A 13,350-nucleotide genomic window follows, 5' to 3' on the forward strand; every position below is an offset into this window, starting at 1 on the left:
ATGTATATGAATACAGCCAGTATCCTTACATTTAACGACTCCTCTTTTTCAAAAAAAAATTACAAAAAGTTGTGTGGTAAATACTTCAGAAACGAAAAGCAAATAGCAAGGTTTCTTAATTTATTATGAATAAAACTGTTTTCAAGTATTTAGGCATTTCTTTTTCTCTCTTATTCAGAGTATTTCTTTTCCAGCATGTCCACTCGCTTTGCTAAACCCGAGAAACTGTTCTTTGTATATTGTTCAATCGTTGTTCTGAGGGCGTTTGTGAGGTGTACGTTTTGCTCATATAATGAAATTTTGGCTGGTATATCCTTGCCTCCCTTCAACTCCCCCATGTAAGTTTCTGTGTTTTCGCGGCCATCCGGTGCAATCAAAAATTCCAGGATTTTTGTGTGCTTTCTACAATTGCGTGTTTTGTTAAAAAAAAAAAACTCCCAGATCATACGAAAATGAATTTTTACTTACGATAAGACATTGTCGACATGCCCAAGTTGATTATATGTTTTGATGAGCGAGTCGGAGTTTAGTTTTGCTTGTAAAGAGGATAATGCTTCATCTGACTCTTTTGAAATCTTCTTCAATGTTTCCTTCATTTTGTTTGGTTGTGGTTTTGTAACCTTTGCCGAACGAGTAGTGGAGTGTCTAACCTGGAGAGATTCGAGTTTGGTGGGGTATAATGTTTGGTTGCGTGGGCGCACCAATTCAGCAACAAATTCTTTTCCGATATAATCGTCAAATGATTTCTTGACAATGGTTTCCAGGCCATGCGTTTTCAAGTAGGCTTCCTCCTCCGCCAGACTACTTTGGCCTAACAATCTTCGTAAACTCTCCTCTGTCAAGTACTCGATATTTTCCTTGCTAGACCAGTGCTTCAATTCTATTTCAAATTTATTCGCTTGGTCTTCCATATGCTTTAACGATGCGGCAAATTCAATCTCTGATTTCCTTAAATCTGACAGGATGAGTTCGTCCATTTGGTGTAGTTTGTCGAATAGTTCTTTGGCATGAGGTACAACATCTAATTTGCTGTCTGACACAACTTTACATTCTTTTTCTGTCTTTTCCAATTGATCTGTATAAGGTTTAATATCCACTATTTGATGTGGATCCAATGATTCTGGGGTCAAGAACTTTGGATCCATCACTCTTTTTATATCTGCAGCGTCCTTTAAATCATCAGACAGTTGTTTGACCAGATCATCATTTAATATTTGTAGCCTATCGTACTGTTATAAGTGACACTTAAATAAATTTAGAAGGCAAATAGACTTACTGCTGCTTTGTGTTTGCGCTTTTAACTTCTGCGACCCTTATTACAGATTCTGCAAGACAAGAATTAAGGAGCGTTAGTAAAGTTGGTTGAACAAAAAATACAAATCAAAGAAATCGCATTACTTAATTTTGCCACCTCCGGCTGACTCTCGTAAATTCGTTTACGAATCACTTTCTTTGATTGTCGTAGGTGAAGAATTTCTGTTTTTTGTTTATGAACTAATTGTGAAGTAAGAAAACCTTCCGTCAAGCTATAAAATTACAATTAATTAAGCAATGCCGGTGGTAATTAGGTCGCACACTTACACAGCCGAAAATGATTTCTTTGCACCGTCAGTAATTTGTCTCATTGAAAAGTTTGTAGAAAAGCACGAAGGAAAAAAAAAAAAAAAAGAAAAAAAAAAATTGGCTGGATCCTAATTGTATTGGCCCGTGAAAATATTCAGAATCCAATAGATATGCGATCCAGAGGCTGTAATTGATTTTATAACCAATTGAATGGCAATCCAGAGGCTGTAACCAAGTACTTATAAAAATGCTTCAATCAGGACGATAACCATGAGATTACGATCCAACCGGGGATATGTAATTATACGCAGACGAATCTTGTCTGCTGACATAAGCTCGAACAATAAAATGATCATACAGTAATAGATGTTACCCCTAATAAGGATATGCTGTACCTACAAAAAAAAAAAAAAAAAAAAAAAAAAATGTAAAGGAGTTTATGCCTTTATTCCTAGTCAGACAGTTACATATGGTCTATTTTCATATTTCGATAATCAATGGTATCTACTTTAATACCTTATTTGTGACCTGTTTGACACAAGATTTAATTTTAGATCAGTGAATTATTTATTTACCAATTAAAAATGTTGTTACATACAATCTTTCTTCCTTTTTACTTTGGCCACTTTGTCTCAAGATGAAACGTAAATCCCAAGTGGATGATAGAAGAAGTATTCACACACATTTTTTATTCACTTGTCAAGTACTTAATATTAATTCACTACTATTAACAGACGTTAGGCAAAAACCGGTACCTTTGCTTTTAAAACATAGCCATGGGGAAAGTAGCAGTACAGAAGGTACAAAAACATCATTGACTTTTACCCCATTTGTTCACCGCATAATACAAACATATTTGCCACATACAGGTTCCTTAATGGGTGAGGCTCCCCTGGAATTTTATTGCTTAAATAGCAATATGGCTTCGTTTATACCTAGCATTGGTGACAATACTAGAGTTTATGAAGTATTAGAAGGTGCCACTTCAAACTTTGACTTTCCCTTCAACAACAATATCAGTAGAATATAAAATTATTTCTCTTGTCAACTCAGAATCATCCCTAATGGTGGTCTACATACGTCTGATTGCGATGTAATCAATAATGATATACCTACAATTCAACAAGTAGTAAAATTTTTGAACAATGATGCTGTCAACCCGTTCGGGATCAAATCCAAAAAGTATATCGACAAAGCTATAGTGCCTAGAGGAAATCTTTTACTGTATACTTGCAGTCAAATCTATAACTGCCGTATTTATTTGTTTTCATCAAGAGCAAAGCCAAAACTTATTGATCCTCCGTCGAATAGCCAATTGGAAAAAGACAATGTTCCGAACATTGCTGTATTCAAACATTGCGATTCATTTAGCAAAGAATGGTTTCCGTTGAGGGTGTTGTCGTATTTGGGTACGATCCACTTAAAGAATAATTAAGCAAATCGTCTAAATAAATAAACTATGAAATTAAAACAACCTTTGATGTTGCATATCAGCATACGCTTGTATACTGCTATACAACTTCTCCTACTTCGAGTACATACTTCTATATAAAAGATTGCATGATTGGCCTAAATACGATATACGAATGACAGTTGGATACAGAATGCTATACCACTGAGTTACGATATCACCGATCGAGAAGAGAAACTTCTCAGATCAATCAAGAATTATAAGAAAGAGAAACTTAATATTAATAGTTCTCTCAATGGATTAGCTACCCAGAGAGAGAATAGAACAGCTATTAATATAAATGGTTCATTTACTTATATATTGATATAATTATACTGCTGATGAAGAGTATAAAGAAATAGTGTATGAATTAATGGTTACCTAGCTTCTACAACCAAATATACAAATATCGGTAAGACATTTTATATTTGGGATCGTAATTTATTCATTACAAAGATAATGAATAAATGATCAGCTATTATGTTCTATTGCCAATTACACTTGACAAACAAGTATGCATCTTTTACAGTAACCGTTGCATGATCTGATAAATAAGTGTCTCGTAATACTAAAGATTTATTAGAATACTCATGCTCCCGATCCACTGATATGGGACAACGTTAACTGGAAACAATTCTAGCGAGTAGTATCCACTTAACCTAAGGCGGGAAACAAAGTATAGATCTATTCCAAAACCAGAAAGGTTGACTCATCATTAAAACTCAGGAGAGTTGTGCAATATAAAAAGGATCAATTATTTCATAGCAGCAGAGTTCTTTTAGTCTATTTTTACCTCTAATAAAAATATACTTTTATCTCATTACTTTTCTATGTAATATTTTGTCAAATACCACAGGTGTGTTTAAAACCCGGTGCCCACACTAAAAAACCAATTAATGTCGTCAGCACTATCATTTCACCTGCAGTAGAAAAAAGACAAATTGGCGAGAAAAAACCAAGGCAAGCTTATACAAAAATTGGAAATGATCTTGATGATGAAATATTACGCCTATTGGAGGAAGAAGTCAAGTGTCTGTACGAAAAAAATGGTCTTCATTTACAGCAAAGCAAAAGAACAAGCCGAATATGATTGAAAAATTTTCTGAAAGTCTTTCCAGGAAAAGTTTACCGACAGGCGCTGCAAATATCATACAAGCTAAACTGGAACAGAAAATAAAAAGCAACCACTTTTCTGATTTTAAAGAGTCTGCTGTTCCCCCATCAGGTGTATGGGTTCAGCAGAAAACAAATCGACTCAAGCAGCAAAATAAATTCACAATCGAGGGATTCATAAACAATTTCATTGCTAATATCACGGAACATAAGCAATCTGTGGAATTAGAGGCCGAAAGTAGCAGTAGTACCTCTTTTTCCTCTTTGAAATCTGATCAAACCGATACAGAAATACTCATTGACACTGAAGACTCAGCAGAAAAAGATTATCGCACAGTGAGTAGAAGCCTGAAGAGCGTTATTCATAAAGACTTCGACTATAATAGTTTTTTACGCCATATTGAAGAACTACAAAAAGAATGCAGCTTATGTGCACATGGATTATCTCAAGCAACGGGCTTATTTACTGAAACAGTAATATCTAGTGCTATTTTTCCTACGAATCCTGAATCATACTTTGATTACAGTTGTATCGGTCTTACCGAATTAACAGCACATGTAGGGTAAAAACAGATTGCTATCTTGAATCGTAAAGAGAAAAAATTCCTACATAAGAGTGATGATTTTACTTATCTGGGTTTTTGGCGCATACTATCAAATTGTGTTGGGGGTAAATCAAGCTCCAAAAGCCAGCATGTGTAAGTAATTTTTAGATATCATCCACATAAAAAATAACATTTTATTTTTATGATCCCACAAAGAGTTATTACATTTATCAAAAACAATTTAGAAGATCAATACAAGCATAATTTTATTTCAAATCCTACGTTTGCATACGTCTGCCGTCAATACTACATAAACTTTACAAATTTATCTACTTTTTAAAAATACATGCAAGACTTAAAAGTGGTTATAACTCTTTCTACAAGAGCTAATCTTTGCAGGCAAAGATTCTTTTCAAAGTCTTCCACGGTGTCTTTCAAAACCCCCTCACCTAATAGAAGCTCCTCCGTAAAAAAGAACACCAATCGATTATTTTTAATGAATGAGCTCTTCGATTGTTTATTGATACACAATCAACATAAAAAAAGTGGAAAACTCTTTGCCATAGAAAAATTAGTAGAAAAATTGTTTCAATCTGCGGATACAGCTACCAACGTAGAAAAAGCAATCACCGATATTAATCCTCCATCGTTAGATGTCCGTATGTTCTCTGTGCTAAAACCACATAATAAATGCTACTGTCTACAAAAGGAAAGATGTTTCACGGATAAAAGATCGGGAATAAGTAACCCGGCTTTATGGAAATTTCTTCATTACAACACAACTCTAGGCTCCGACCAATGAGAGATCAGAGAATTTAAGGAACAATAATAAATCAAGGACAGCTATCTTACGATCTTCAATAAACCAAATGAATGGTCCATCATATAAAACTACGATGGATCTGAGCTGTCAAAAATACAAGCCACAATATCTTCAATCTTCTATAAATATCAGGGCAAACCTGCCCGTCTAGTTAGCTCTTAATCAATTTTTATACAAATAAATCGACAAGACTTATAATTGTATTCTCTTTGTTTTTTTATCTATTTTTTTCTGTAAAACTATTCTCTCTTAAAGTCTACTTTTACTACATTCTCTTTAGAAAATGAAAGTGAATTCGAAGACGAAGAAGATCTAGTAATTACTTCATCTTCAGACTTTGACGATGTCAAAAGGGTTACTTTGGATTACGCACAGAAGGATTTAACAGCCAAGGGTGTAGCAAAAGTAGGCTTAAAGAGGATAGTTTTGCAGAAAAAAAGGTAGAAAAAAACAATAGGATCAATTAGAATTCTTGTCAGATTTTATTGATGTTAAAGTTAACTAAAGATTTAAGAAGAGGAAAAATAAAGAGTATTTATAATAAATGGAATGGACGAGGCTGAGGATACTACTCTTAACAATATGAGTATGCTATCAATAACAATATCTATATTGGACAATTAGTGCTACGCATAGTCAATAGAGAAATAATAACAATAACATGTCTCAAGTTTGGACATTGGTGTTACGATACCGTGACACTTTAAAATAGTGACCGGCTTTAGCGAATTCCTTTTTTATGCCTGATCATGATTTAGCTATCATTTATCAGTGATGATGAGATATGAATTTATTATATGTATAATCTATATGTGTGATTTAGCACAAAGGGGGTGAGAGCGCTATCCGCAGTTTGTATAATGCTAATACTGTCATGGAACACTGAAAAAGAAGTGGACGCTGACAACATATTTGAAAAGTTGTATTGCAATTCGCAAGAGAGTATACTGTTGTAGTTGAAGTATAATATACATATACTTGGGACTTCTTTATTTGAAGTTCCGAGCCTGGTTTAAATATCAGGTTTTATCCTATTTTTAATAAAGTTCATCTTTTTTCTGTCTCGTATTTATACTTGTGTTAATCGACTATTTCATATACCTCGAACAGCTCTTACTTTTTGTGCAAAACTGGTCAATGGTAAATTAAAAATGCGGTGCAAGAAGGAAGAGGAATGCCTTGGAAGTTTTTTTTGGAATGAGAGAGCTCCGAAATTCGGTTGTGGCATTCGCCAAAGAGCATAATACAAGAAACAGAAGGGGAATTTATAGCTTGCATCCGACTACACAAATAAAAGTCTCTATTAGGTTGGACAGTAAATCTCTGTATCTACTCTTTGCGAAATCATACAACATACATACGACAGAAAATACATATTTTACAAACTACTTGAATATTTCCACGGAAAACGACAAACGGTTAATATTCGCGAACTTCTTTGATATAAGTTATTTAGAACGAATTTTAAAAGAGCAGAAATTACACCCAACTTTTTTTTTTATATTCTCAAACAAGCATTCCCTCCAATTTTTAGGAATCAAAAACATACTTGAAAGTAGCTCAAAATTGAGTTCAAATACGAGTCCGGAAAAGGAGAAAGCTCCCACAAACAACGATTCCCTTGATGACCATGTCAATTTGAAAGAAACTATTCGCAATTTAAATGAGGAAATCAAAGATGTGATGTTTGAGATATTGAAATAGATAAAACAGAATAAAAAAAGAAGTAATAAGAAATGAGTCTCTATTAATTCTTTATTAAAGTTATGGAGAGAAAGTCATCGCAAAAGGGAGGACGCTTTTTGTATTAAACATCTGCGAGATTGAATCTGGTAAGGAATAAGAAGTGGCTTGTTTCTATCTTCTGAAACATGGCAATTAGAATTACATGGTCTTAATCCAATCAATACTTTCTTATATTGATTGGCCCAAATTATTAAGTGAAAAATTCTCATTAGCTGATACTTCAGTAACAGATTAATGAGAATCAAAAACAACCAATAATAATATAATTCCCAATATATAATCTGTAACAAGATTATACTGGTAATATGATAGTACCACTCGAATATCATAATTTAACCACATTGAAAGTCATTCTATACGATATTTATTGGAGGAAATACGACATTGCCCCCTACCAGAATAGAATTACCCTTCAAAGATATAGACAGACTACTGAATAAACTTCAACAGATCAAAAAAAGAAAAAAAATATAAAAAAATATAAAAAAAATCCATGCCGATCAGTGATCAGCAAGACAAAAAAATTGGGGTTGTTGCTTATTTAGGACTAGTAACTCCGCCTTTGAAACGACGGACAGCACTGGAACTTGGGCGCACACGTTTATGTTTTAACGAAGCATCATCTTTGTGAGCACGTTTACGATAAGAACGTTTACCATTTTTACTTGAAGAAAGAGTAGATGGTGCAGTATCAGCACTTTTATCGACGTCATCGTTAGATAGAGTATCCAATACCGTAGAAATAGATCCTGGTGGATTCTTTTTCAATACATCCATTGCCGTGGGAGAATTTGTGATCACGTTAGAGTTTTTGGGCTTATAAGGAATACCGATTTTTTTCCAGTATGTTCTTAAAGTGTCCCTAGCATTAAACAGATCTTGATCAATCCATTCATCCCACTCACTACTGTAATTTTTCCAACGAACTAAATACTCACGCTTGGTGGGAGTACCTCGATGATTAAGAATAGCTTCAATTTTGTAACTTTTAATTTCATTACCCTCATCATCTAACTCGATAACTTTTCGTGTGAAATAAGTTTGAGTTCTCTCGATGTGTCATTACGGGGCACTAATGCTCCGGTATGATCACGTAATATATACGAGTTGCCACGGTTCTCTAGTAAAACTGTGTAAGGACTAGTATAGGAAGGCGCTAATTGACCAGCTTTAGTGGGTATTCTAATCATGACATGACTGTCAGAAGGATATTCTACTAATTGATGCTTATTGTCAAATTTAGCTTTTTCAATTTCAATTTGGGCCATGGCTTTAGCTGTAATAGCAGGAAACACGATATCTGTCGTGTAATCGATTCTTTTGATCAATTCCTCTTCAGACATAGGCTTACTTTGTTCAGGTGATACAGAAAGAGTTTTACGGAATCCGTATGGCTCGATCATTTTTCTCGTAAACATGAGAGAAAAGGCTGTAGAGTTTAATCTCTTCGAAATACGATTATTTAAAGCTAACTGAACAGCATTCAAATGTAAATCCCAATCGTTACCGACACCTCGCGTTGCTTTAGCAAGTAGTCTTTTAACTGATTGAAATTAACATTCACTGATACCATTTGCACTTGCATGCAGCGGTGTGATGAATCTATGATCAAAATCCATGGCGTCAGCGAGATCTTTCGCAAGACAGTTTTTAAACTCCGCTCCGTTGTCTGTTTGTAACACGAGCGGGAATCCTATTATGGAAAATACCTCAACAAGCGCACGCAGAACAGTGGAACTTTTCTTATCAGGAAGGGCACGTAAAATGCAAAATCTAGTGTGTCGTATTCGGGTACGATTCACTTAAGAATAAATAAGCAAATCGTTCAAATAATTAAATTACGAAATAAAAAAGAACCTTCAATGTTGCATACCAGCATACACATGTATACTGCTACACAACTTCTCCTACTTCGAGTACATGTTTCTATATTAAAGATTACATGATTGGCCTAAATACGATATACGAATGACAGTTGGATACAGAAAGCTATACCGCTGAGTTACGATATCACCGATCGAGAAGAGAATCTTCTCAGATCAAATCAAGAATTATAAGAAAGAGAAACTTATTATTAATAGTTCTCTCAATGGCTTAGCTACCCATAGAGAGAATAGAACAGCTATTAGTATAAATGGTTCATTTACTTATATGTTGATATAATTATACTGCCTATAAAGAGTATAAAGAAATAGTGTATGAATTAATGGATACCTATCTTCTAAAACCAAATATACAAATTTCGATAAGATATTCTATATTTGGGATGTATTTTATGCATTAGAAAATTAAAGCATAAATGATCAATTATAACAATTATGTTCTACTGCCAATTACACTTGACAAACAAGCATGTATCTTTTAACAGTATCCGTTACACGATCTTACAAAGAAGTGTGCCACTGCACCAAGTATTTGTCAGAATACTCGTGTTCCCGTTTCACACATCTGGGACAACGTTACCTTTAATCAATTCTAACGAGTAGAGTTTAGATAACACAAGATGGAAGACTAAAATACAGATTTATTCCAAAACCAGAAAGGTTGACTCATCATAAATCCAGGAGATGTTGGCAATATAAAAGGGATTGATTACTTCATAGCAGCAGAGTTCTTTAGTCTATTTTTACCCTAGAGTGCATCTTCATTGTAATGTGCCAAAACGTAATCTGTGACATTTTTGAGCATTCATCTCCGACTAGTACAAGTAATATAAAAGGAAATTTATTTATAGCCAGATTTTTTTAATGTGGGGAGAAATTTTTTTTTTTTTAAGAAAATTTTTCAGGGAAATATATTTTATTTGGGTGGAGTCTAAATTGTTTTTGTATTTTTTTTTTTTTTTTTTTTAGATTGAAAGTCATCAAGGAGCAACTAAGAGCATCCCCAGCAGTGGCGCTTAAAATCCGTTTTTCGGTTATATAAGCGCAAAATAGTAGTTTTTTCACCCCCAGCAGTGGGCTTAAAGTTGTTTTATCTAACCGAAATTTAAAAAAAACTTTAAAATTTCGCTAAAATAACAGATTTTTTAAAGTCAAAAAAAATTCGTCTTTGACAATAAAAAAATTACCCCTTTTTTAAAAAAATTAACTCAAAGAAATGAACAATATGTACGACTCTGACAACGACCAAGCTAACTTGGACATGGTTCTTGACAACCTCAATGTTGACGATGAACAGTTGGTCAATGACGATGACAACACCAACGTCATGGACTACTCCTGTGACAATGACAGCGATGAGAGTGATGTCGAGGAGCAAAGCGAAGCTCTTTCCATTGCGCCTAAGCAGCGTCATGCTTGGACGACTGCTCAAGACGTCCAGATGTGTAAGTCTTGGGTGGCCGTCTCGGAAAGACCTATCGAAGGAAATTCGGTAAAATCATCTGCTTTTTGGAAGTGTGTTCTTTCCGACTTCAAGGCTGCCGGCGACCAAGCCTGGCCAGAAAGAACCGAAAAAAGTCTGAAAGACCACTGGAGAGTTGTTTCTGCTTTGGTCAGCAAGTTTTGTGGTGTCGTCGCTGCAATTGAACGACGTAAGGCAAGTGGTAAAGTTGCCGCTGACGAGGTAAGAATTATGATTAGATTTGTTTTAAAAATATTAGAATCTAGAGCAAACATTTTTATAAATAGGTGGGTGATAGCTTCAAGCTTTTTGAGCGAAAGTATCAGGTTCGATTCAAATACTTCCCGTGCTTTCAGGAGCTTAATGGTGCCCCCAAGTGGAAAAGCGAGTTGAAGGGCAGAGATCGCAAAATTAAGGCGAAGAAGCAAAAGGTCGTGAAGAGTAAAGTGGCTACCTCTTCAGCTCCACGTAGCCATGCTGATACTGATGCTGGTATGCCGGCAGCGGTTGATGACGATGAGGATGCCATGAGTGACGAATCGGTTGCAGTGCGTCCTATTGGACGTAAAAAGAGCAAGAAGGATGCCGATTTGGACACGAAGTACAAAGGGCTTTTGGATGGATTGGACAAGATGCAATCCCAAGGAGACGAGGACTTTAAGAAGGTCCTTGAAAAGATGGATCAAGCCCGTGAGATCCAACTTCGTCAGGTGGAAGAAGATCGTGAGCAACGTGAACGAGAAAGAGATGACGCCTTGTTCAGGATTAACTTGAAGGATTTTGAGGGTGACGAGACGGCATTGCTTTATTACAAGCTTAATCGTGAGGAAGCCTTAGAACGATCTCGAGAACGATCAAGAAAGGCAAGACTTGCCAGAGAACAATAAATCTTTTGTTTTTCTTTTTTAATCGATTTTATTTAATTTTATAATGTGATTTTTCATTCTAGTTTGAGGGGCTTCCAAATCCTTTTATGTGCCAAAGATGGGAGACCAGGGCAGCTTTCAATCTGAAGTGCTCAGATGAGTCTATGATATGACCATGACGTTCCAAAAAGCTACTGAAGCTGTAATGTGAACCATCACGAGAAATGTCAGCAGCCTCAGCAGGATTGGCAGAATGCGTTTTATGGTATCTGTACGATCCCATATCGCTTTCGTCGCGCTCATCCTCAACAATCATGTTATGTATGACGATACATGCTTTCATGATCGTATCAAGATCACCATTTTTTCATAGTCTTGCAGGATTACTAATAATGGCAAATCGAGCCTGCAACACACCAAAAGCTCTCTCCACATCCTTTCGACATGCTTCTTGTGCCTTGGCAAAGTTCTATTTAAGAGGAAGAGTCGATTAATAACCCAAATACTAAGTATTGCTAGTAGAAACAAAACTTACAGCTTCGGCACCAGGTCTAGGGACGGAATACGTCTTCACAATGTTCGCATAATTGGGGTATATCCCGTCACCAAGATAATACCCCAAATTGAACTCTTCGTCACCAATGTTAAACTTGACATCGGGACCGCTTCCTTCCGTATACCTATCAAAGATATCCGATCTGTTAAGAACATTGATATCATTGAGCGAGCCAGGCAAACCAAAATTGGCATGCCAGATCCACAAATCGTAGGATGCCACAGCCTCAAGAATGATTGTTGGCTTCTTGTCTTTGCCTGTATACTGCCCATGATATGCTGTTGGGCAGTTTTTCCATGCCCAGTGCATGCAGTCAATTGATCCCAGCATACCGGGGAATCCACGTTTCTTGTTCTGCTCCAACAGTCTTTCCGTATCTTCCTCGTTGGGCTTTCTCAGATATTCCTCACCGAAAACATCAACGACTGCAGCACAGAATTTCTTGAGGCTCTCCATTGCAGTACTTTCGCCCAATCTCAAGTACTCATCTACTGCATCAGTACTAAAGCCGTAACACAATTGTCGGAGAGCAGCAGTAGCTTTCTGCAAAGGATAAAGACCCAATTTTCCAGCAGCATTGGGCTTTCTTTGGAAGTATGGATCATGCTCGGTGACAGCTTCCACGATTCTCATAAAAAGGCCTTTACGCATTCGGAATCGACGGCGAAACTCCTTTTCACCGTAAACTGGTCTCTCGGCAAAGTAATCGTTCATAAGAAGCTGATAGCCTGCCTCACTATCTCTATTAATGACTCTACGTCCCTTGACAGAGCCACCCGTCTTTGACTTTCTCTTCATTTCGTCTAAACACATTTCAATTTTGATTAACTGAACAGCGGTTTCTATTCTACGCTTTTTGATAATTGCCATTGCGAGGGCTGCGTAATTCTCCATGTTATAAAGTCTTTAAGATGAGTAAAAAGTAAACTTTTTTTTTTTTTCAGGCACATACAATTAAGCTTTTAAAGTCAGTTTTTACTTTTTTTTTGTCAACTGCTGGGGTTGATTTAAAACTTTTATTTAACCGCACTTTTATCTAACCGTTTTTTAAGCGCCACTGCTGGGGATGCTCTAAACAGCACGTCTGTGGGATCGATATTCTTTGGATAACTTACTGATAATATCTTCAGCTTCCAAGACATCGTTACCCTTGCTGTAACGTGCGATCGGACTTAAATGTTCCAAAATTTTAGACATTTTTTCAAGAGCTTCAGACGACTCAAAATTAAAGATATCAACTTCGACCTCCCCATTTATTGATAAGTAGATGTTTATGAACAAAAAATGGGGAGGTCGAAGTTGATATCTTTAATTTTGAGTCGTCTGAAGACTATCAAAGTTGG

The 13,350-nt window shown here is 35.9% G+C and overlaps 3 protein-coding genes across 3 annotated transcripts; 2 read left to right on the forward strand and 1 right to left on the reverse strand.

Annotated features, from left to right (window-relative positions):
- Window positions 1-69: 69 nt before the first annotated feature.
- EV154DRAFT_598768 (uncharacterized protein) lies at window positions 70-1,652 on the reverse strand. Its single transcript, XM_051607070.1, has 5 exons — window positions 1,582-1,652; window positions 1,399-1,526; window positions 1,277-1,325; window positions 469-1,221; window positions 70-402 (listed from the first exon to the last, which is right to left on the reverse strand). Exons 1-5 carry the CDS (start codon window positions 1,623-1,625, stop codon window positions 171-173), a joined length of 1,206 nt encoding a protein of 401 aa, XP_051462580.1. The 5' UTR covers window positions 1,626-1,652; the 3' UTR covers window positions 70-170.
- A 2,447-nt stretch (window positions 1,653-4,099) lies between these two features.
- On the forward strand, window positions 4,100-6,450 carry EV154DRAFT_476891 (uncharacterized protein; the record flags this gene model as incomplete). Its single annotated transcript, XM_051598068.1, has 5 exons — window positions 4,100-4,689; window positions 4,742-4,824; window positions 5,025-5,330; window positions 5,775-5,934; window positions 6,318-6,450. The coding sequence occupies 5 exons, from the start codon at window positions 4,100-4,102 to the stop codon at window positions 6,448-6,450; spliced, it is 1,272 nt and encodes a 423-aa protein (XP_051462581.1).
- An 86-nt stretch (window positions 6,451-6,536) lies between these two features.
- On the forward strand, window positions 6,537-7,235 carry EV154DRAFT_282311 (uncharacterized protein). The gene has a single exon (XM_051594760.1). The coding sequence runs from the start codon at window positions 6,692-6,694 to the stop codon at window positions 7,196-7,198; it is 507 nt and encodes a 168-aa protein (XP_051462582.1). The 5' UTR covers window positions 6,537-6,691; the 3' UTR covers window positions 7,199-7,235.
- Window positions 7,236-13,350: the final 6,115 nt, after the last annotated feature.

The sequence above is a fragment of the Mucor mucedo genome, assembly GCF_025094135.1.
Source record: "Mucor mucedo strain NRRL 3635 chromosome Unknown EV154scaffold_7, whole genome shotgun sequence".
NCBI lineage: Eukaryota > Fungi > Mucoromycota > Mucoromycetes > Mucorales > Mucoraceae > Mucor > Mucor mucedo.

Bases quoted from the DNA above. Each gene is read 5' to 3' on its own strand.
- EV154DRAFT_282311 (XM_051594760.1), top strand. From the start codon at position 6,692: ATGAGAGAGCTCCGAAATTCGGTTGTGGCATTCGCCAAAGAGCATAAT.
- EV154DRAFT_598768 (XM_051607070.1), bottom strand. From the start codon at position 1,625: ATGAGACAAATTACTGACGGTGCAAAGAAATCATTTTCGGCTGT. The intron at 1,326-1,398 runs GTAATGCGATTT...CTTGTCTTGCAG, and splicing joins GCCGGAGGTGGCAAAATTAA to AATCTGTAATAAGGGTCGCA. The intron at 1,222-1,276 runs GTAAGTCTATTT...ACAGTACGATAG, and splicing joins AGCGCAAACACAAAGCAGCA to GCTACAAATATTAAATGATG.